Below are 25,737 nucleotides of genomic sequence, written 5' to 3' on the forward strand. Positions count from 1 at the left end.
TTATTATTCCTGTGAATGTTATGGGGGTACCTCTACATGTTATAAAACAGAATCACCATTTTTTTAATTCTTTGGAAACAACCATTTTAGTATTGCAGTTCCCAAATCACTGCTCCAACAAGTGGATCCTTGTAGAAGCCCTCAGTGGAGTTTAGGATCCTGCTCACACATTGAACTACTTAAAATAATGGATGTTAAGTCCAGATCCTTGGGCTCTGACCATTCTGTACAGTTTACTTCCAACTCGACACACTAGAACCATATAGTCAAGCTCTTTGGAAATCACCGGAAGGATTATTAAAGCAACAAAACTCCACAGGAAGGCTGATCACCAAGAAAGAAGCATCTCGAGTCTAAAGCCAGGTGTAGAAATATATTAAATCTCCTGAGTAATGTGCTCATGCTGGTGTGAACTGACAGCTTGTAGGCCGTTACACAAAAGTAAGGAGTCATGACGGACGCCTGTCATTCACCAACTATCACAGTCATAGTCATGAGCAAGAACCTGCTCTCCAGGACAAGCTTTTCAAGAGCAGTTTCACAGCTTGCAGTCACACCTTCTACGAATTGTCCTTCAGCATACTGGACTTCACTTCAATTAGGCAATGACCCACCATCCACCTCCTCTACACTCTCAGTCTATAGGCCCCTGAAAAATCAGCTTAGCCCACTTTTGTGCCAGATTGAGTTGGGTAGCGCAGAAGGGGCAGGCGGCATGGAAAGCGTGGGTGCCGTGCGGTAAAGGAATCTCCGCCCAATAGCGGGCTGACTTTTCAGAGCACACGTGGCCGCAAGGCACAAAGGCGTACGTTGGTGCGCCGGTATCGACATAAAAGGCTGGTTCACATCCGAGCCAGAGTGGCACATAGGGGCCCACGGTTCTGCACATGGGACACTCTCTTTGAGCATTGGAGTCTCGTTCAGAACGGTGGCCCCAGTCGTGGTAGCCGTGAACGTGACCACAGGCAAGGTAGACCCAGGGCTGTTTGTCCTCCTGGGTGGGGCCACTGGCCAGGGCACGGCTGCAGCGTTGCATGCTGGGAAAGGCCAGGGTGTTGAGTCCCACGGGGCACTGAGGCCGGGCTGCGTTCAGCTCTTGCCGCAAGGCCTCCAGGTGCTTCTGAGTGGGGGTGTGGAAAAGACCGTCGGCTGTGCGCCAGAGTAGTGTGGCTCCGCACAGATCAACCAGAGAGCCGTCCTGGAGCACGTTACTCTCACTCTCCACCTGAGCAGAAAACAAGCATCTCAGCAATGCATTCAATACATCCTTGTTTCAAAACATGTGTCCCATGTTGGGTTGCGGGGAAACTAGAGCCTATCCAAGGTTCTCAGGCCTTAGGCAGGGAAACACCTTGGACAAATGGCCAGTCCATCCCAGGGCTCACACTCACACTCACAGACACTTTTATACTCTTAAAGATGCAGAGCAATTTAGTGCAACGTTGTTACATTTCTCAATGAGTTTGATGGATTAATCGATGGATGGATATTGTTTTTCAATTTCTGATACTGTGAACTTTTGTATACTAACACATATCCATGAGGTTTAATCTAAGTCTCAAGTATTTACTTTTACCAGTGTGTTTATTAGCAAAAGAGTTGATGCAGTGTGGTGACAATGCAAGAGTGCAAAACCATATTTGTCCTCCAGGAGGAGCTAGAGGTTTGAAGACTCAAACATATACTGCTTGTAACTGCTTTGCTTCCTTTCTGCTTCACTTTGCAAACTGAACATATTGAAATAAACATGATCTGAGTAAGACAATATCCATAGGTGCTCTAAATCAACAACTTAATCTAGAGCACATGAGTAATCTAGAGTGTCCAATGCACGATTTAGGGGTCAACCTTACCAGATAATCAAGTCTAGATGATTTCTGCAATTGTGTAAATTTGAGCTTGAATTTATAATCACAATTGTCAAAGTAATTGTGTGTATTGATGATTGGCTCCACTGTGAACTAAACAGAGCAGATGCAGTAGACATACTAACCAGTTTGCCTCGAGTTTGAGCGGATCGTGTTTCTCTCAGTGTGTAAACATCTCCACACACTGATATCTCCCTCCACACACCAGGCTTGGACTCCTCTGTGAACCCGCCCCGCGGGTGCATGACTAGCACACCATTGGTCGTCAGGCCGTCCATGTGACCATCTGGATTCTTCCATTTGGCTGCTTTCTCCTACAGAGACACTTAATTAGTATACATAAACAAAAATGAATGCACTGCACTCTTTTTAGTTACACATGGGTGACTCATTTCAGTTCGCCTGACACTCCTATATTTACCAGGTAAGTTTAGATCAGTTCCAGTGCATCAGCAGAAGTGGATACTTCCCAACCCAGCACATACACAAGTGTGTGTGTGTATATATATATATATATATATATATATATATATATATATATATATATATATATATATATATATATATTAGGGCTGCACGATATTGGGAAAAAATGACATTGCGATATTTTATTTTTCTGCGATATATATTGCGATATTTTTTCTTACAAACAAAAATGGGGTGAGCATACTTACATTCTCATTTTAAATGATTTAAACATCGACACCATCGCGTCAATTGATTAATATGCGGGAGGGAGAGAGAGCAAGACAGCGCTCCTGTTGTTCGAAGACGGCTCGCTCTCTCTCTCTCTCTCTCTCTCTGTCTCTCTCGCGCACGCTCTCTCTCTGTCTCTCTCGCGCACGCTCTCTCTCTGTCTCTCTCGCGCGCTCTCTCTCTGTCTCTCTCGCGCGCGCGCGTTCTCTCTCTCTCTGTCTCTCTCGCGCGCGCGCGCGTTCTCTCTCTCTCTCTGTCTCTCTCGCGCGCGCGCGCGTTCTCTCTCTCTCTGTCTCTCTCGCGCGCGCGCGCGTTCTCTCTCTCTCTGTCTCTCTCGCGCGCTCTCTCTCTGTCTCTCTCGCGCGCGCGCGCGTCTCTCTCGCGCGCTCTCTCTCTGTCTCTCTCGCGCGCGCGCTCTCTCTGTCTCTCTCTGTCTCTCTCGCGCGCTCTCTCTGTCTCTCTCTGTCTCTCTCGCGCGCTCTCTCGGTCTCTCTCGCGCGCTCTCTCGGTCTCGCTCGCGCGCTCTCTCTCTCTCTGCCCTGTTAAACTTGCATGTGTTTTTCAGTCCTGTCAATAAAAAAACTTTCACTCTATGATGGTTAAGCTGTGCAATTAATCTGCGAATCACATTCTTCAAGGGCCGGGGAGCAGCTGGCCCGTACAGTTAATGAATAACAGATCAACTATGACAGCCTACATCGCACATCCTGCGATATGACTATCGTGGATTCGTACATCGCGATATCGATGCTTAAACGACACATCGTGCAGCCCTAATATATATATATATATAAAAGCTTAATAAAGTAACTAAGATGAGAAATGTATCCCACAGACAATTCCATTTCAAGATCAGGCTAGAAAACACACTTACTCCGAGAAATATATTCTTGGATGTATCGAAGCCTGCAGCGTAGATGCGCGCGGTGTAGGGCGGGTTACGTTCACACACCACCCGGCAGGCGAAGCGGGAGATGGTGCTTTGAGTGATGGGTGTGTCCTCACTCTCTCCTCCACCTGACACAGTGTCAGTCACCACAAAGTCAATAGGGCCTTCCGTTGATCGTCCAATCTGAAAAAAAAAAAAAAAAAAAATCAACTTCCTCAGATATATCTTACAACTAATACTAATTTCTAGAAACTATTGGAGTTATATTTCAGGTCATGACTAAGAATTTTAGGAGAAAACAATTGTTCTTATTATTGAAAAGAATATTCTGAATCTATACACACACACACACACACACACACACACACATTTACTTCGCTATCTAAATGGGGACATTACATAGACTTCGTTTGTTTTTATATACTGATAGTAGCTGTAATAAGATAATCCTAACCCTCAGAAAACTTTCTGTAAAAAACATGTTTACTTTATTTTGATATTAGTTTTACAAATAAGGACATCCCTCAAAGGGAGATTTTTAGAATTTTGTAAGCTTTAGCTTACTTTTGGGTACACACACACACACTTATAATTTTTTTTTTTTTTTTTTTACACACACATACACACACATATATATACAGTACAGACCAAAAGTTTGGACACACCTTCTCATTCAAAGAGTTTTCTTTATTTTCATGACTATGAAAATTGTAGAGTCACACTGAAGGCATCAAGGGCTATTTGACCAAGAAGGAGAGTGATGGGGTGCTGCGCCAGATGACCTGGCCTCCACAGTCACCGGACCTGAACCCAATCGAGATGGTATGGGGTGAGCTGGACCGCAGACAGAAGGCAAAAGGGCCAACAAGTGCTAAGTATCTCTCGGGGAACTCCTTCAAGACTGTTGGAAGACCATTTCAGGTGATTACCTCTTGAAGCTCATCAAGAGAATGCCAAGAGTGTGCAAAGCAGTAATCAAAGCAAAAGGTGGCTACTTTGAAGAACCTAGAATATGACATATTTTCAGTTGTTTCACACTTTTTTGTTATGTATATAATTCCACATGTGTTAATTCATAGTTTTGATGCCTTCAGTGTGAATCTACAATTTTCATAGTCATGAAAATAAAGAAAACTCTTTGAATGAGAAGGTGTGTCCAAACTTTTGGTCTGTACTGTATATATATATAGCTATGATGTCTTTCACCTTGATATTTTAGCACGGATGTATACCTAGCTGAATCTGTAGGGGGCGAGATAGAGTCTTTAAACCTGTGTGTATGCCTACTGTGAAATTACCACATCAAACGTGACGTGCTAACATGGATGCAGCTGTAGCCGCCGGGTTTGCTTCAGGGATTTTATAATTTTTTTTAAAGAAGCTTCACAATAGAAACCTCGACAAGACCCACGCCTGTTTCACACATAATCCGTCTGCAGTGCGTGTGCAGTCCGTGTGCGTTTCGTATGTGGTGCAGAAGCAGCACGGACTCATACTCATTGAGCTTTTACACAGGAACCGTTTGTAGTCCACTACTCGGTACGTAAACGATCAATCACCTGGAACGCACTGACGGACCGCAACCGCATGAATGCTGGAATCCGTTAACATGGGTGCGTAAAAAAATACGAAACGCATACGGAGTATGTGTGAAACAGGTGTAAGGTTGTTTGCACCTTGTGCAATGTGGAATTAGTTTACAGCTTTCTCAAGCACTTTGTGATGCATTTTGGAAACAGGAGATGAGCCCCTGGTCTAATGCACCACCTGGCTTGAGAAACCCGTTCTAAAAGACTTACTTTTAGTCATTATTTTATTTGGGTAGCACAAATATTCTGAATGCCTTTGGCAGAATTCAAATGAGCCATTTTAATCTAGATTGATCAAGATTACAGTGAGATTAATCTAGATAAAAAAAATCTATGCCCACCACTAATATATAAATTAGTGCTGTCAATCGATTAAAAACTTTAACTAGATTAATCACACATTTTTTCTGTGATTAATCACAATTAATCGCAATAAAAAAAGAAATGTTTTTGTACGTTTTTAATATATTTTTTAATGTAATAATTTCACAGTTAAATTTAAATACTTGTTTAAAATGACATCTTTTTATGAATGAAGGCCAGTATTACTTATATTAATACAGCTACTGATTTTTCTTTTTTTTTTACATTTATTATTAGGCTTCAAAAATATAACAGTTTTTAATTTAAGTAAACTTAAAACAATGCTAACATAAACCCAAATTAAATGTCATGTGTACTCCTGCCCTTCCTGTCTTAACAGTTAGGAAATATACAGAAATTTAATAAAGTTATAAAAGTTATATGCAGTCTGCACTGCATAAACTATAAATTAAATAGTTAATCCTTATTAAAGCTACAAAAGTTATTTAGTCAAGAGCAGCGAGTCATTTTCTCTGTTCCCTTTGTTCTTTAACTTTACTGACAGGAAGCTTTATTGGCTGCTGTCCCTTTAAGAGCAGACAGACACGCGGATCTCACCGTTTATATACTGTCTATGGATCTCGCCTCATTCTCTCACAACTCTTTTTGTTCATTTTCGACTTTATATAAATCATTTAAGATTGCTCTTATGAGGATAATCGACAAAACTGGCACTTTGGGATGTTTATTGTTAGTTCAAGCGCTTAAGAGAACTGGATTCTGGCGCCCTGTCTATGCATTGTGTGTGTGTGTGTGTGTGTGTGTGTGTGTGTGTGTGTACGTGTGTATGTGTCACATAAGGGCATTCACAGACAGCGCATTCTCTTTTGTCTTGCCGCGCTTGAAATGTTTAAAAGCATTTAAATGAATAAGAGCGTGATCATATAATGTAAAGCTAGCCAACGGATGGCAGAAAATACCGATGCTGCGTTAATTGCGTTAAATATTTTGACATGTTAAACCAGACAAAAATTAAATCGCATAACGTTGACAGCACTAATATATATACATACACACACACATACATATATACTTTTTGCTTACATTTGTGGATACAGTAATTTTTATTTTTTTCCCAGAATATTTTGATGAACAAAGTGTGGAAGTGCAAAAAATTCTGAAATTAGTCAAATGTTTTGTACAGTTTTCAGCAGCCCCTACACTATTTTGTCTCAGTAGTAAACAGGACGAAAAACAGTCATGCATGTGCCGGGACTTGTTTGAAGAGCCTATTTTAGTTTTAAAAGAGGGGTGGAAATTCCCAAGAATAGAGAGGTGCTCATTGCACTAAATCCTGTTTATAAATACTTGTACTGAAATAAAGATGCAACAGTCTCCACTTTATTTCCTTTTTATAGAGAGTGTTTCTGTTTTGTCGCTGTGGGTTGCTGCTGGTTCCTGTTTTTGCTTTTCTTCCCATTTGCTACAATCCCTATGACTCTTTCTCTCACGAGCAAACCAGACAATCACATAGGGTTGGGTATCCATTGGGTTTTATTCAATACCGGTGTCATTTTGATACTTTTAAAAGGGTACCGGTGCCTAAACGGTGCCTGAATCGATACTTCTATAAAAATAAATATATAAATAAATAAAGCAAGCCTAAAAATGATAACATTAAACAAACATTAAAAAGATTTTAAATAAATCCATAGCTTTCACATGCTCCTTGGATGCTCTCATTTGCCAAGCTTCCCTTACTCTAAGGCTAATAAAATTATTTCATGATCTGGGTCATTGTTTAATACAAAACCACACATAATGTTTCTACTGTATCTCTGTCAATCTCTCTAAAATTTAGTTAAAAAGAGTGCTGTCTGTCACTGATCGTTCTTTATAAAGGAGCAACAATTTCATTTGTAAAGTGCAGTCTTAGGCACATTAGTATTTTCACCCCAAAAAAGGGTTTTAAGCCAGTTATTTATATCTTTTTGGTTTAGTATGTCAGTAGGAAATATCAGTTTACATTTCCAAACATTCATTTTGCATTAATTTTAATAATAATCTAGTGAGATTGTTGATTGCACAAGCAATCCGACAACAGACTGCCTAAGAATAAGACTTTTGCACAGTAGTGTATGTATAAAGTACGTATAATTAGATTAAGTATATTTAAATAAGTGTAATTAAAATATGTGTTCGTTCATATGTGTTAAGGGCTAGATTTTCGCTGGAGGAAACAGCTGTGGTGTGATGAGCGGTGAACGGAGCAAAAACTTTACAGTAGATGAGAAACTGATTGCTCCCTGGTGACCTTTTCTAAACTGTATTTATGACGAAGAACTGCACAGATACAGATATTCTAACAATCTATCAATAAACACACACCTTGTGTGTCCTCTGTCTCTGTTTGAGCTCGTGCTGCTCCGCCACGGTCTGCAGATTGAAGAGCCCGCTGAAAGACGGGGAGGAGACCGGTCTGACGCCGGTTTCATATCAAATTTAAGAGGACTGACTCTGAGGCGATCGCAAATTTGAGTACAGTTTATGGAGCTAAATGCTATAACCCCGTTAAAAAAACCTAGCGATGCCCGTGCTTTGCGTGTACATTTTGGAGAACCAGGAAAAATATTTCAATTGATCGCTCAGGCATTTAAGAGGCACCGAAATGAGGCACCAAAATCTGTGTTCTTATTCGGTTCGGTGCAAACCGGTTCCATAGGTACCGGTGCCATATTGGTGCCGGGTTTTAGTACCCAGCCCTAACAATCACAGATCTTGATTAGCCATGCTAAAGATCAGACCTCAGGGTATAGCAAACATTACAGTTAGACAGAAAGAGATGTGCCTTCGCACAGTCACTGAACTGAATTTACGCTCAAAATAACAGTGGAGAAGAAATTTCAAAGTGTTTCTTGTTTTGTGAAACAGTACCTGGAACATGTCTGTGTCTTTGTCATGGCTGTACTCCACCACCACCGTCTGGTTTCTGGACAGTGTGTAGGAGATGCTGTGCTGGCCCTTACAGTTCACCGCCTGTCACAACACAACAAAAGCATCTGTCAGTGAGGATGTCCTGCTACATTGGCACGCAGAGAGAGTTTTCTTTTTTTAAAAGACAAGATTTTTACACACTTTCTGAAAACAAACTGTGAAAAACATGCCGCCACAATTCCAGGATGTTGCCATGTAGTACCTACAGCTTTTACTGTGATTTTTTTGCTTTTGCTATATCTAATAATAATAATAATAATATAAATAATAATAAATATTAATTATTATTAATTAAAATATTAATATTAATAAATATAAATAATAATAATAATAATAATGGGTCAGAAAAAGTTAAAAGTATTATTTTAGCCTCATGCCCCAATTAAACTGATGGATCCTTTACTTATTTATAGAGGTAATTTGCTCAATTAATAATAAATTAAGTTTACTGCATAAGAAATGCAAGTTTTGCGTTTGGCTAATCACGGCTAATCACCCTACTAAACCCGTAAGAGTGAAAAGGTTAGAAAGCAGCACTACTAATAACTCAGACCTTGGTGTGTGTATATAAGTGTGTCCAAAACTAAAATGCCACTGTAACAAATGTGCAATTTGTCTATGTGAAACACACCCCATCAAACATTCATTACTCAGACAGCTGTCATATGCGGCTTGTTATAAATAAATCATACATGATTTAAGTCAAGAGTGTAAGTAGAGGAAGAAATGAGACATAAAAAAAGTAGAATAGTTCGAAGACTATTCTATATAATTTCTACTCATTGAAGTAAGTAAATTAGCGGTCACAGATACGCATGCATGATCTGAATTGAGCTCATTTCAAAGAGCATTGTGTGTGGACACTATTCTGGTGGCTTGAGACAAAACCACAACATTGCATTGTTTAAAAGCAGCCAATTTCCCATCATGCTTACTTCTCGCTTCCCAATTCACCCTTTCTCTCCTCTAATCTGTGATTTCCAAAGTACCCACATCTCTATCACGTGTGCTCATGAGGGAGTGGAAACTGGGTCATGGTAACTACTAGGGCTGGGCGATATGGAGCAAAAAATATATCTCGATATATTTTGCTATATCTCGATATACGATATATATCTCGATATCTTTACAGGAAAAATAACCCCCCAAAAACTACTGCAAAAACAAATATGCCAAATATTACATCTTTAGGGCCCTATGAAACGTTTTATTTTTTCTTCACCATATGTTTTATTGTTACCTAATTCTGTATTTTAGCATGTGTAATTATTTAAATGCATAAAAACAACTTAATTAGTTCTTAAAAATTCTACACAAATTCTTACAATAGCCTTATGTGAAATGTTTTTTCCCTTCAGAAATTCTGTGTATTTAAATTTTTTCTGGTTATCAAATGAAGGCATAAAACATTCATTTAATTTATCTTTTAATTATTTGAAATTAAGCAAACTTTTTATTTTTTGGTAAATAAAGGGGATTTACTATTAAAAATAAAACATGGAAGACATGTTGTGTGATTATTCCTTTAAAAATTATGTTCGTTTCTTTTTAATAGTTGTAGTAGTGGGCTATGTACATTCTGCTGAACAATAGTAATAGATTTCTGGCAAATACTTTTATTTTGACGAACCGTTACAGTTCTGTGTATGTGATACTACAGTCTATGATGTGATATATTACGCTTGTTTTTCTCAAATCAAACGGCCAGATGCTCATGAAGTGACTCTCAGAGCAGTTCTGGAGATGTTCTTCATGTGTTTACGTCCTGATTTAGTGAGATGACAGAAGCTGAAATCACCGTGAGCGTCACGCGCGCTTCCGTGTGTTTAATGAATGAAGAAGCGCTTCTGTGCCATTCATTAATACAGACACGCAGAACATGCAGGATTCATATTTAAATAGACTTTTATGGCTTAATATTTGCAGATATTAGTCCATATCGCGATTTGATGTAAGTGCAATGACCTACTTTTGATTAATTCATTCAAAATTTGACAAATTCCGTGCCATTCTGCGTTAAACTGTAAATTCCGTTTTTATGACTGGATTCCGCGATTCCCTCCACGTTTTCTGCATCGTGGAAATCATTGGGCCATACAGTAGACAGTTGCCTGCTGTTTGCCCGATGTCTGAAAACCGAAGTATCTCCATATACAGTAATGGAGCCAGTTGTCGTTTTTTTTCTTGACTAGTTCTGTACACGAGAGGGGAGTGGGGACAAAAGCAAGGAGGCGGGGGGCGAGCGAGCGGGGGTGAGCACAGCACAGAGAAGGCAAACAAGCAAAGTGGCGGAATCAGAATTAAATATAAACAATATATCGATATATACGATATGTCAAAATCCATATCGTGTTTAAAAAAATCTCGATTTATTTTAAATATCGAGATATCGCCCACCCCTAGTAACTACACTAGTGTGCAACAATGGAAAAACACAGCTAAGAGAGGAAGGTGGTTTGTATCTGTACAACAACACCACCACCACCACCACCACCAGAGCCCAATGCATTATGGTGTTTAAAACTCAGTGTTCACCTCAGGACTGTGTGAACGCACATGCACATAACACCATTCTCAATAACACCGGAGGTCACAAGCAGTTCACATATGCAAACGGAAAGCCAAAATATCACGCCCCACAAATGTCCTGTAATAACCCAGACTAAATAGTGGTGCTGGGTGAGTCTGTTATAGGACAATCCAATATATACAAAGAACTCCAAATCAAAATTAATTTTGTATATTAATATGAATATTGGAATCATTTAAAGATTTTCTTTATTTTTACCACACAACTTTTCTAAAAACATGCCAGTCGGACAGTTTGGTTCTCACTCTTTGTCTCGCAACTCAAGTATCAGTTTAGTGTTTCAATCATTTCCATAAATTCAGTTCTTTCTGGCCCTCGGTGTCAGTTTGAGTCATACAAAAATGTTTGGAAGTCCCAGTGTATCCTTTTACATGCTTCAAAATGTTTAAATAAAACAAATGGCACTGTGGCATAAAGAACCTTTGTCAGTAACATCACCTCCACTACAAAAAGTTGCACATAAAAACATGCAAAATAATAAATAAATAACTGCATGACCCAAGTTGTCCCCTGCATGGGAACGCTTTTTGAGCCTCTTTGAAGCAGCAGACTTTAATGTGTGGTGGTGCTGACAGATTGCTTACTAGAGATCGACAGAGAGTGGATTTTACTAGGGCTGCCCTCGACTAAGAATTTTTCTGGCCGACTAGTAGTCGTTCATTTTAAGGATTAGTTGACTAATCACACATTTATTAATAAACCATTTAAATCATTATAAGGAGCCTTTAATTGCCTACATAGCCTAATAAGGGCTCAAACACACGCATACAGCACACAGGCAGAAGTAATGATTATGAATGATTCAAGGAGAAACAGGAAGGAGGCTGCATTAACATTTTAATAATTTGATAAACTCTGGCTTTCTTTGTTTTCGGTTTAAGAGATGATCTCAGCAACACGACTCACCATTCCCGAGTGGATGTTTCATATCGATTACATAATCTGAGAATATTTGTTTTCCATCTGAATTTGTTCATTTGAAAGGAGAGATTTCACTCTCTAAAGATATATTTTGAATGTCTGTAAGGCAAAGACATACAGAGTTTTGTACTCAACTTCAGAGAGACCAAGACAGCAGAAAGCACAACATGTTTGCAAATTGTGAGTGCAGTCTTTAACAGGTTCGAAAGATGTATTTTGCATTTATCTTTATGACCAAAAATGTTAAATATTTAATATTAATTATATATTGATCATTAAAGTTAGTTCGTTAACTAATGTTAACAGAAGCAACTTCAAAATTTTAAAATATACAAGTTGCTGTTGAAATTAACACACTAACTAGATGGCCATCTTTAAACATCTACACAGAGGCCATAGCATTGAAATTGAAAACATTTGGATATTGTATGCATGTTTTCACACTTTAATTGCTTTATTCTGGAGCAATTGTCGCACACCGGGCACAATGTGCAGTGTCTGAGACAGCAGGTATCAGGGGTGACACACACCGGATGTGTCGCGTTCAGTTCAGACGGCGGTCGAAAACAGTTTAACCGGCAAACAAAAAAAAAAGCAATATGGAAAGAAAAAGCATGATCTATATTACAGCTCTCTATAAATGAAGCATTCTTTATCAGAGGCACGGAAAGACAAAGTTTCACTGAAAAATGCCCAACACACAATTTTAAAGACTAGGGTGACGTCATCATATTCATTAACAATGAACTGGGACAAATCTTATGTAATTTAATATAAAACTGCGAATGGCGGCAGGATTTATTTCGGCTAAATCACCATATCAGTTTGCTTTCTCTTCACTGCTAACAAATGCATTAAAGTGACCAGCTGGACATAAACTAATGCAAATAGATGTTAACAATAGTGACATTTAGCATTTGGGTCAGATTTGCGTGTCTTGGTCACATTGTTTTAACAGCTTGAGGTGCTGCTAATGTTCGTGTCCTCTCAGCATTGATAGCAAACATACTGCTGTTCTTTCTTTACTAATGCAGCAGCTAGTCAACAAATTAATTAATTTATAATGATATGAAAACATGCACTATAGTGTACCATGTACACACTGTTTTGTTGTCTGTTTGTACCTGAAGTGTCACGTCAAAATAAACAGCACGTGCTTCTCAATAAATCAGAATGTCGAGGAAAAGTTCATTTATTTCAGTAATTCAACTCAAATTGTGAAACTCGTGTATTAAATTAATTACATGCACACAGACTGAAGTAGTTTAAGTCTTTGGTTCTTTTAATTGTGATGATTTTGGCTCACATTTAACAACAACCCACCAATTCACCATCTCAACAAATTATAATAATTCATAAAACCAATAATAAAAAATAAAAAAACATTTAGTGAAAAGTTGGCCTTCTGGAAAGTATGTTCATTTACTGTACATGTACTCAATACTTGGTAGGGGCTCCTTTTGCTTTAATTACTGCTTCAATTCAGCATGGCATGGAGGTGTTCAGTTTGTGGCACTGCTGAGGTGATCTGGAAGCCCAGGTTTCTTTGACAGTGGCCTTCAGCTCATCTGCATTTTTTGGTCTCTCATTTCTCATTTTCCTCTTGACAATACCTCAGATTCTCTCTGGGGTTCAGGTCTGGTGAGTTTGCTGGCCAGTCAAGCACAGCAACACCATGGTCATTTAACCAACCTTTGGTGCTTTTGGCAGTGTGGGCAGGTGCCAAATCCAGCTGGAAAATGAAATCAGTATCTTCAAAAAGCTGGTCAGCAGAAGGAAGCATGAAATGCTCAAATTCTTGGTAAACGGGTGCAGTGACTTTGGTTTTCAAAAAACACAATGGACCAACACCAGCTGATGACATTGCACCCCAAATCATCACAGACTGTGGAAACTTAACACTGGACTTTAAGCAAATTTGGCTATGAGCTTCTCCACCATTCCTCTAGACTCTAGGACCTTGGTTTCCAAATGAAATACAAAACTTGCTCTCATCTGAAAAGAGGACTTTGGACCACTGGGCAACAGTCCACTACTTCTTCTCCTTAGCCCAGGTTAGACGCCTCTGATGTTGTCTGTGGTTCAGCAAATTCCTTGACGCGTCTGTGTGTGGTGGCTCTTGATGCCTTAATCCCATCCTTCATTCCTTGTGAAGTTCACTCAAATTCTTGAACCGATTTTGCTTGACAATCCTCATAAGGCTGCGGTTCTCTCGGTTGGGTTTGCATCTTTTTCTTCCACACTTTTTTGTTCCACTCAACTTTCTGTTAACATTCTTGGAAACAGCACTCTGTGAACAGCCAGCTTATTGGTAATGAATTTTTGTGACTTACACTCCTTGTGAAGGGTGTCAATGATTGTCAGAGACCATTTTGAAGGCTCAGAAACCTTTTAAGGTGTTTTGAGTTGATTAGCTAATTGGCATGTGATCACATTCTAATTTGTTGAGATCGTGGATTGGTGTTGGATCGTTGGCTCTTTTGTTAAATGTGTACCAAAATCATCACAATTAAAAGAACCAAAGACTTAAACTACTTCAGTCTGTGTGTATTGAATTTAATACATGAGTTTCACAATTTGAGTTGAATTACTGAAATTAAGTTTTCCTCGACATTCTAATTTATTAAAAAGCACCTGTATAATGATAGCATAGCTTCTCAGCCATTCCAGCAATGGACACAACCCAGAAAGACTACAGGCATGGATTTTTGCTGATTGCGGGTAGTTCTGGCAATCGACTATTGGTGCCAATACGACGGTCGACCTCTAGTGCTTACGCCATTTAATGCTCGAGAGATCCTTTCCCCAGTGCATAACTTATGGTTATTTTCTTTATTCTATACATTTATGAACACCATTTCGCAAACAGTTTCTAATGAATGTGTGTAAAACTTCAAAAACTACAGGAGCGAGTGTGGACCTTAAATGTGCACAAGAAGTGAGCAACTGAAATGAGACATAGTATTGTGTTTTTAGTTAAGCTAAACATAAGGGATTCTAAGTACGCAGGTATAGTCCAAAGCTATATCAATTATGTTGTGACAGTTGGGTATGACCAGCCAATTTTAAAATTTGGGATGTTATTGCTGGTGGAACATTTGTGCCCAAACTGTAACAAAGAGGCTTGAGGGTGAAACATTGGGCAGCTCTCCACACTCACTGCCAGATCAAAACAGGGGGTCGCATATATCCACCCCCCACATCCCACCCACTTTACAGTGGGCAGAAAAGACCCCAAACAATAGGCCTAATGGAGCTGCACCCGATGGGCAACAAGGTATATGAAGCAGCTCCATCTGTGAGAAGTAGGGCCTCGTGTTGTAAACCATGATGAGATGAGATGAGATGAGCTACTGCAACCACAGGATCCAATTCAGCTATACTCTCTATCAGTGCTGGACAGCCCTCAATGCAAGAGGCAACAACTCCAACCTCAGCCAAATCCTCCAAGACATCCATGAACAATCACATATTGTTCCTGGAATAGTTTAGTGACATTTTGTGACCCATTATCTGAAAGGAGTTCACGGGCATGCTGTGAGTAATCGCAGAGCCTGTTCTTTGTTCAACTTTAACATTACAATGATGCAGCTGCACTTGTGTCACTGCTGGAGAACTGGTCGTTTTTTAGTTAACCCTTTCAGACTGACGCCTGCAGCCACAAAAGGCCTTCCACCTTGGAGCACTGTGACCCCAAAGAGCAGCGTGATTCACATATGCGCTAGGCTATTTTCAGCTCTGACAAGGCACTGCGGATGGATAATAAGCAGCCAACAGTAACAAAACTTCCCCCCAAAAAACAGCATGCCAGCTAGTTTCATGGAGAGAAGAAAACATTCCTTGCGTTCATGGGACTTTAATTAAGGAGCCTGTGTCTTTGTATAAAACAAACATGTCACAAATATATCACATTCTTTCTTTTTAAAATGACAAAACAAGGCTCTATAGTGTGACCATTTCAGTCACATTTGTAACTGAAAATAATAATATCAGTTTGAACCCTAACACTGGTGTGGAAATTATGATACTTAGTTTTCATGTTACTGCACACCCATGTAAAAATGCTGAAATAGAGGGCAAACCAAGGCTTTCCTCTACTGACTGGCAATTATTTTTACCAGGTTTATACTAAGAACTAAAGTGCAAAGACAGTGATATTATGGTATATATGGTGCATACTATATACAGACGAGCCTAGAATATGAATGCCGAATATGAATAAATTCAAATTAAGCATTTTCCGTTGAAAACATTTAAAAAGTAAATGCTTGAGTAAATTTTCTGTTTGTATTTAGTCCGCATCATCATCATCAAGGTGTATGCTGAATTTGATCTTTCAATAACGCTCTTATTTTTCACTGTATGTGCTTCAGAACGTCCCTCTGTTGTGATTGAAATACAGCAGCAGGTGCTGTATATGGATTTTATTGAAAGGTATTTCAATAATTTATTGAAAATATTATTTTATTGAGAGGTGATCTAAATATTTGTTACTTGAAACTGATGGAAGATTGGACTTGCTGTAGTTCTATGGATGTTTTGTCCTCCAAGTCATGGCTTGGCTACGGTTTTATTTGATGGCAAAAATGGTGGAGGAGGCTTTTTTAAAACCCATTCCTGAGTGCTGTGTTTTTAGACACAAAGGTGCGTTCTGTGTGAAACCCCCCTTAGAGTCTGCACAAAAGAAAAAGCTTTTTAAAAAACATCCTCATGTCTATGATAAACGTCAAAATGCAGTCTTGTTAGGCAGCTCGCTAGGTTTTGGAACAGAACAAGACTCACACGATGTAATGAAGCAGCTCTCATTGAAAAAAGATCTCCTCAGACAATGCCGGCTGTTGGCAGGTTGTCTTTAGCTGACTGGAAGAGTGGCAAAATTACATCATAATTCATCAGCCACCAACCACAAAAAAAAGAAACCCAAATGGATTAAATATCATGTTCTCAAGAAGTTAAGTCACTGGAACAAAAGTAATGATTATAATAGTACCACGGCGAGTTGATAAAATGTGGGCTAAACTTGAAAGTTGTGGCCTGGCTACTCAAAAGTGTTCAAACAGATCTCCAACACAATGTCACCCATTAAACTTCTCAAGTATCAGAAGGAAGGACAGTCTCTGTGAATTTCAATAACATCTGGAGACAGCAGAATGTCAGCAGGGATTAGTTGACAGTATGAGAGAAAACTTCTTACAACTCAACCCCACCCATTACGTTTAGTACCACCCTGTAAATCCCTGAAGAATGTCCCAGTAGCAAGCAGACGTTTGAAAGGTGGGGTCAGGTATGCTATCGTAGCCAGTGCTGTGGAATAACTAAATAAAAGTTGCAATCTTCCTTAACCAAACACAGCATTGCACAATTTACAACTGGGCATGAAACCAACATACTATGTGGAGTTTTAAAGTCTGGTGAAAGAATTTTAAGTTCGATGAATTGCCGTTGCATAGTTGATTCGGGATTTTAGAAAGATTAGAACAGCATGTGTTGCTCATGCGCTTGCATGGGAACTGCATGGTTTAACAAATAAAGATCAGTCCCTTAAGTTAGTCTTTCTCCACGGCCCACAATCTAAAATGAGTTGACACACCACAGCTGTAAAATATAAAATGAAATGCAATCGCTTCAAAAGGGCAAAACATTCGGTTGTGCCATTAATGTCAAATTATTTATAATAGTATATTATTACAGCATAAAAGCTGGTAACTGGGATGGAGAGTGAAGGTAGGGCCCCAAAACTCCATCCCCACAATGAGCTGTAAATCATTCAAGTTTACCCCAATTTCTGATCTTCTGATCTCCAAACCAAACTTTTTTTTAAAGTGGTCATATGATGCGACTTCAAGTTTTGCTTTCTCTTTGGAGTGTTACAAGCTCTTGGTGCATAAAGAAGATCTGTAAAGTTGCAAAGACTAAAGTCTCAAACCCAAAGAGATAATCTTTATAAAATTTAAGACTCGTCCATGCCCTCCTAAAACAGCTCGTTCAAACACGCCCCCACGTCTATGTCACAATATGGGAATAATTGCATAACGCCGCCCAAATGTTCACGCAAAGAAAGGTGGTGAAACCTTTGATTCACAACTCCGTGTTGTGGAGACGCCATTTCATTGTGAAAGCGAAACTACTTTGTTTAGCCTTCCAAAAGAGGACACAACTAGAAATCAGTGGTAAAGTTGTATTTACAACACTGTTCCAGAACAGTTTAACACAAATATTCCGATGTGTGCAGCACATTTTATGGAGGACCGTTTCCTGATCCTGGGAGAGAAGATGACAATGTGACTCACAGTCTGTAAGTACGTTTACATATGTAAAGGATTTGCCACTGATGATTCAAATGCAAGTTTTGAGCAGTGTAGAGCAGCGGTTCTCAATTCCAGTCCTCGCGCCCCACTGCTCTGAACATTTTGTATGTTTCTCGTATGCTTCAGACATTTGTTCTATTCAAACCTAAGTGCCCTGCGAAGTGGACATCACAGGATATTCCGCCATGATTCCAGTTCGAAGCGAACGTATACACTCCATTGAAAGTGCACTGAAGTGTGCGAGACGTGAATTTAAATTGTATTTATTTACAGAGGTGTATGATGTCACATTTGTCCGTGTGTGAAGACGTTGCACAAATCCATAAATGAAATGTTCCAAAGTGAGGTAAACTTCAAGAGCAAGCAAGAGGAACTGCTCGTGTAGAGTAGCGCTTGTTGTATGTCATATGTCAAAAATGCAGACACGCTTTTATGTTTATGCAGCACAATGCGTAAATACACAGTACAAGTCATTATAATCAGTAATTATGTCCCTACTGGATGCAACAAATGGCTCGTTTGTAATGGGTTTTATTGTTTTGGTCTTGTTGTGCCACTGTGTTCTGACCGGGACACGCAACACAGTATGTTAAGGGGCGTAACATTTCCGACACTGGCTTGAGGCATTCGGCCAATCACAAAGCACTGGATAGATGGCCAATCAGAGCACACCTCACTTTTCAGAACGATAAGCTTTGTAAACAAAGACATGTTTCAGAAAAGCAGGGCATAGAGGAGTACAGTATGTGGAAAATAATGGTTTTTTTGTTAACCTTAAACCGCATAAACACATTGCATTACACCAAATACACAAAATAATGTTATTTTTAGAAACATCATATGACCCCTTTAATGGTAATGTTAAGTGGAATTCTGGCTGTGAAATCTATAAATTCAAGTCATAACAGTAACAAGTAAAATAAAATAAAAAGTCAGCACACAACACACGTAGTGAAAAGCATTCTCACAGATGATTAGGTTTCCCAATTATAGTTTCTGATATGAGATTACCTTGCTGGCTTGTGGGGTGTTAAGGATGTGTACAGTGCTGGGTTTGACACCGTTGGCTTTGGCTCTTTTGTAAAGTGCGAACCGGCTTTTCCTTCGCCCTCTGTCTCCATTGGGGAGTGAACCATTGTACCTTTTTAAAAAGAGAAAAGCGTAAATTAGATGACATTAGATGAGGGAGATTTTTAGTCTTGTTTCAGAATATAATTTTCCATCAAGTGGAAATAGTGCTTCACAGCTTTATATAGATCCCAGGCTGCCACATGAGCAGAGCAACACAGAATCCAGAAAGCAACTCAGGTTTCTGCAGAACTGGAATGCTCATCATTCAAAATGAGCTTTGTAATTACCATGCTTTTGCACAATTATTAAACCACACTGAAATATCCCTATAGACAGTACACGCTATGTGCTTCAAGTATTAGGGAAGGGGCTCTGCGTCATCTACAACACATTCTCACCACACAAGGTACTCGTGATAAAACATTACAAAACACTTTCACTTTAAAACAACGTTGCTTTAATGTGTATTATGAGCAAAATGCTCCAGGTTCACTCACTGTATTCAAATCTGCATAACTAAATGTTTCTGTCCACAAGATATGCAAATTTAAAATCATAATAGCATGTCTCCAAAAACATTTAAGAGATTGCAGGATTTCACATTTGAAATGAGAAGCACATTAACAACTAATAACTCAAAAGTTGTCCTTAAGTTTTACACACACACGCACGCAAAAAGACCATCTGAGGTTTTAACAAGAACACTACATGCAAGGACCAGGTACAAGGTTTCTTTTCTACACTTTAGGATCAACTGAGGTCCGAAACTTTTAAAGAGAACAAGTGCGGATTCACAAAGTGATTTCATGCCATTTTCTTTTAATTCAAAATGCAAAGTGGCTGATTTTTTTTTTTTTTTACATCAAATCTTAAGAGGCCCTTGTGGGTTTCATTAGGAAATGTTCAAGTTGTCAAAGTTCATTTAAAGTCAGACCTCTCTGTTCCCAATGATGATATATATCTGAGTAAAAAAAATGGAAGGGCAGGACTTGATTTTGTCCATCAGAAATTCACTGGATTGTTGTGGATTGCCCATTACTGTAATGGATTCATGTGAATTAAAAAAAAATAAAAATAACAGGCATAAATAATTTGCTATAAACACTGCAACATTCCATAAAAAATCTAATTTTGATTTAATGGTCAATAGAAAAATGCTAGCAACAATCTATTTACCGTAATACTCTCTGAGTTGGCACAGAAAATAAAAGTCTACAGATTCTATCAGTGTATAAAAGTAAATAAATTCATCAAGCTTCTGTACATCACCCAGATTACTAAATTAGGTGTGTTCATAATCATAATTAGGTGTGGTTGGATTTAAATATTTGAATATAAATATTAAATATACTTATGTAATTGCTGCAACATGTGAATGTTCTCTTAACAGCATGTGCAGATCTCATGAAGTTACTTCCCTTGCGCAGGTTCCTTTTAATGTTGCATGCAAACTTAGTATAATCTGAAAACATAACTGTCACTTACACATAGTAAAGAGAAATGTGCATCATAAAATGACACTCATTTTAAACTCACACAACATTTAATTAAACCCAATACATTATTTAAACAAGCTACTCATAGTTAAACACACCATAGTGCTCAAGACCTCTTAGACTAAATGCTGTCAATACAGAGACTTCTTTACGGCTAATGCTCTCAATGTCAAATGCAGAAATGTTAATCCATGCATTTATGACCTCAAGGTTAGATTATTGTAATGCTTTATTGGGTGGTTGTTCTGCACGCTTAGTACACAAACTACAGCTAGTCCAAAATGCAGCAGCAAGAGTTCTTACTAGAACCAGGAAGTATGACCATATTAGCCCGGTCCTGTCAACACTGCACTGGATCCCTATCAAACATCGTATTGATTTTAAAATATTGGTTATTACTTATAAAGCCCTGAATGGTTTTGCACCTCAGTATTTGAACGAGCTCTTGTTACATTATAATCCTCTACGTCCGCTACGTTCTCAAAACTCAGGCAATTTGATAATACCTAGAATATCAAAATCAACTGCGGGCGGCAGATCCTTTTCCTATTTGGCGCCTAAACTCTGGAATAACCTACCTAACATTGTTCGGGAGGCAGACACTTAAATCTAGATTAAAGACCCATCTCTTTAACCTGGCATACACATAACATACTAATATGCTTTTAATATCCAAATCCGTTAAAGGATTTTTAGGCTGCATTAATTAGGTAAACCGGAACAGGGAACACTTCCCATAACAACCTATGTACTTGCTACATCATTAGAAGAATGGCATCTACGCTAATATTAGTCTGTTTCTCTCTTGTTCCGAGGTCACTGTAGCCACCAGATCCAGTCTGTATCCAGATCAGAGGGTCACTGCAGTCACCCGGATCCAGTACGTATCCAGACCAGATGGTGGATCAGCACCTAGAGAGGACCTCTACTGCCCTGAAAGACAGCGGAGACCAGGACAACTAGAGCCCCAGATACAGATCCCCTGTAAAGACCTCGTCTCAGAGGACCACCAGGACAAGACCACAGGAAACAGATGATTCTTCTGCACAATCTGACTTTGCTGCAGCCTGCAATTGAACTACTGGTTTCGTCTGGTCAGAGGAGAACTGGCCCCCCAACTGAGCCTGGTTTCTCCCAAGGTTTTTTTCTCCATTCTGTCACCAATGGAGTTTCGGTTCCTTGCCGCTGTCGCCTCTGGCTTGCTTAGTTGGGGTCACTTCGTCTACAGCGATATCGTTGACTTGATTGCAAATAAATGCACAGACACTATTTAACTGAACAGAGATGACATCAATGAATTCAATGATGAACTGCCTTTAACTATCATTTTGCATTATTGACACACTGTTTTCCTAATGAATGTTGTTCAGTTGCTTTGACGCAATGTATTTTGTTTAAAGCGCTATATAAATAAAGGTGACTTTGACTTTTGACTTTGACTTCTTCCCATTGGCTCCAGCTCTCAATGTTAAAGTAATGCATGACTTCATTTTTAGAGGGAACAAGACTTTAAATACTTGCTTGGTCCTGACTAAAGCTCATTTGAATTGTTCTAGATCATTAGACATAGTGCGTTGGAAGTCTGTCTGAAACAGGTTTCCTTAGAAGGCACCTTCATAGGCAGCTGCTTTAACTTTCTGATTCAACCAGCATGATGTCTAATGATGTCAGTATGAAAAGTGAAATACAGTTTGACATGCCATGTTAAGGATGCATTTATCTGAAAGACAATAACAGGTTGGATGTGAGAAATAACAAAATAAATAATGTTAAACCCATTTTGAATTACACCAATCAGGGAGTTCTCTACATCTGAGATTCTTTAGGTTTATCATGTCCTTTCAGAGGTCAGAGATTGAATGACACTTCATTGTAAGGCCATCTCAGTGATTGGCAGAAACTTGAGAGTCAGCAAGATCCATCTCCCCACAGCTATCAGTCACAGAGGAAAGACACCATTACAAAAGGTGCATTTTCGAGGGTTGTAGTGTCCCACAAAGTCTTATCAAAAAGCTCAGTCAGTCTAACGAGAACAATGAACAGAGAGAGGAGGACTGGAGGCTCAGATGTGCCTGTGCCCAGATCAATAATACCCTCTTTCAGCCTCGGCTCTCTGTGTGCCAGCAGCCAATGCCAGGCAACCCCACTGAACCAGGGCAGCGGAAAGTTGGTACCATGAATTGTTTTTTTGGTTCTTTTCACCAGGAATATGCTACAGTAGGTCTGTTTGGCTCATACAGGTTATAAAAATTTTATAAATCAAACATTCCAATAACTTTTCATGCATCATTTCATGCATTCTGCTCAATTTTGAACCATGTCACAGTTGTATAATAAATGTTTATTCACTTGACATATAAGAGACACAAACCACTTCTACTGATAAACCTTGATTTTAGTTTGAAATTATCATTTATTATTCATTTTTATCACACGTCATATTTGTCGTTTTTCAGCTCATTTTCCTGGGGGAAACCACCTGGGTTTAAATCGACACACCAGTTACATCACAACTTGTAAACTAATCTCTGAATTCTAGATGATATACTTGCAAATATTTTTGACATTAAAGGCTGACATGTATGTCTCTGTCATATTTAAAATTACATTGTGTATTAAATAAGAAACTTCTTGCAGTACCTTAACAATAATGATTTATGAAAATGATTACTTCAAGAAACTTTTTGAAAACGTTACATGTGTATCTAGAAGCTGCGGTTGTTTTTTTTTTTAAATGCAAGTTGCCAAATAAGGAAGGCAACCACTGTAAGGATGTGAAATCAGACAACGCTTGTGTTACAAAACAAAACATGACACTCTCTCCGAGTAATGTTAACCACAGACCTTCTTAAATTTACTCACACCAAAAACCACTTTATAAAAATAAAATTAAAAAAACCCATAGGAAATTCCTGAGGGAACCCAGGGCGCCTGCAGCCAGCCAGGCTACAAATTGACATCAAATTAAAGACTGAAACAACGTTTTCTGTGCTCTTAGATAAGCTGCCTCAACAAAAACATGCGTATCTCAGAGCCCATGAAATTCATCTGTTGTGGTTTTAACCCTGTAAAGACTGACATATGAAAAAGTCCAAAATCAATTTTTTTTTAAATAGATAAATTACATTTTTTGGTCAGGTTTTTATTACTCCTATCCAATAGTCTGGGAATATGGAGGTCTCGTTTAAGGAGAGAGAAACACCAATTATATTCAGAGGCCCAAACTCAGCAGAAACATGCAATTTGTCCCTTTATATCTTGCCTAAGATGTGTTTAAATGTTTAGTTTTATTAATCAAAGCTGTGTAGCTTTTGTGGATGCAAAACATATAATGCAATTCAATACAATGATGCATAATAGAAATAAACGTTCCTCAAAAGCCTGATATATAATAAAATGTATATATATAAATATACATACATATATATATAATGGATAATCAAGTAAATCAAAGTTGCTTCAGTTCAGTAAATGTTCATCTTGAAATGCTACTAGCACATTTGAGATGCTTGAGGTGAAATATCTCAGATCCAGAGTTGGGATGATTTTGATTGTAAAGCTATCGAAATAATGGTTTTGCACATTTTGGATTGCCTTTATCGGACACATCCAAACCAGCACATACAGAGCATCTTTTAACTAACGAGGAGGAAGACATCCAACAAATTTACAACCCAGCAGAGCGAGCAGAAAACGAGACGGTCTCTGTGCTCAGTCACAGAACAGGAGGGGGAACACATAACTTTAGTGGGCTGCTTCCAAATTCCTCCACCGCCCTTCATCTCGTTGCGACTTCCCGTGCAGAAAAATGAGAAAATCCCATCAAGATCCGATCTCTGAGGCCAAAATAAGAGCCTTGAGGATTAAACCAGTTCACAGCTAAACCATCCACCCCCCATGATGGAGTAAAACGCACATCACATTTACAAAACGTGTTTCTAAATCATAGTGATAATCACCCTTAGAGGATGATTTTTCGTGCATAAAAATAAGTGCATACATGTAGTTCTCAGAGGCTCGTAAAGCTCACAAAGAGCGCACGTGTTGTACTTGTGCAGTAACGTGAGTGCGTGGATTTTAGGAGCTGTGTGTAAACAAACTATTTCCGTACTCTCCAAAAACGCAGTTATGAACTAAACGGAGGCTCAAAAATGTACTTGAGGGTTTCTGAAGAGCCCTATTGTGAGATTATTAAAGGCACGTCAAATAATGTAACTTAGAAACAGCGCATAATAGAATCCAAGTAGTGTCAATATTGGACAAACACGAGGAAAAATAGCTGCGCGTGCGGACTTACCCCAAAACCACGAGCTCGCCGTACTTTACGGGCTCTTTGGTGGGCGCACAGTGTTCCTCTTGACCCGGTGAAAACATGAGGCTTTTCAAACAAACACTCTCTCAATTACACGACGAAACGGGAAGAGAGACTTCAAAGGACACTCCAGGGTGACAGATTTCCCATTTACTTGCTCCCAATCTTACTTTTCAGAAAATAAAAAATAAACAGTTAAATCCTACATCCAAGAGATATTAAAAAAATCAAAATAATAAAGCCTTAATTCTCGGAGGCGTTTCATTATAGGAGTAGTGAATAACTCAGCGCTTCCATCCGCTGTAAGAGAAACAGTACTAGAAGGGTGGAGCGTACCATTCACTTAGAACGACTTTACGAGGGGAGGCATACGAAGAAACTTTCCAAAAATTATAGTGACTATTCCCATACCTTTGTCGTTGGTTGGTGTATGCTTAGATTCGGTAGAGAACGGTGTTTTCTCTGCACAATCTGTAATGGAAAATTTGATACTTTGATAGTTCACCTTTTAGGCTAAAAAGAATTAAAAAACGCACCCCCTCTAACGGCACGATCCAACACAGCGGCGGGTCTGAGGCGGCACCTTCAATTATGTAAACAAAGGCTAAAACGTCGACACATTTAAAGTAATATGCTTGGTTTCTATAATTTTAAAAACAAATCTTATCGATTAGAAATAATAATAATAATTTGTGGAAAA

The 25,737-nt window shown here is 38.9% G+C and overlaps 1 protein-coding gene across 1 annotated transcript; it reads right to left on the bottom strand.

The window, feature by feature from the left end:
- Nucleotides 1–455: 455 nt before the first annotated feature.
- peli2 (pellino E3 ubiquitin protein ligase family member 2) lies at nt 456–25,347 on the bottom strand. Its single transcript, XM_059519352.1, has 6 exons — nt 25,023–25,347; nt 19,170–19,299; nt 8,280–8,381; nt 3,439–3,636; nt 1,994–2,182; nt 456–1,225 (listed from the first exon to the last, which is right to left on the bottom strand). Exons 1-6 carry the CDS (start codon nt 25,097–25,099, stop codon nt 635–637), a joined length of 1,287 nt encoding a protein of 428 aa, XP_059375335.1. The 5' UTR covers nt 25,100–25,347; the 3' UTR covers nt 456–634.
- Between the last annotated feature and the right edge of the window lie 390 nt (nt 25,348–25,737).

Source organism: Carassius carassius, chromosome 31, assembly GCF_963082965.1.
Source record: "Carassius carassius chromosome 31, fCarCar2.1, whole genome shotgun sequence".
NCBI classification, from domain to species: domain Eukaryota; kingdom Metazoa; phylum Chordata; class Actinopteri; order Cypriniformes; family Cyprinidae; genus Carassius; species Carassius carassius.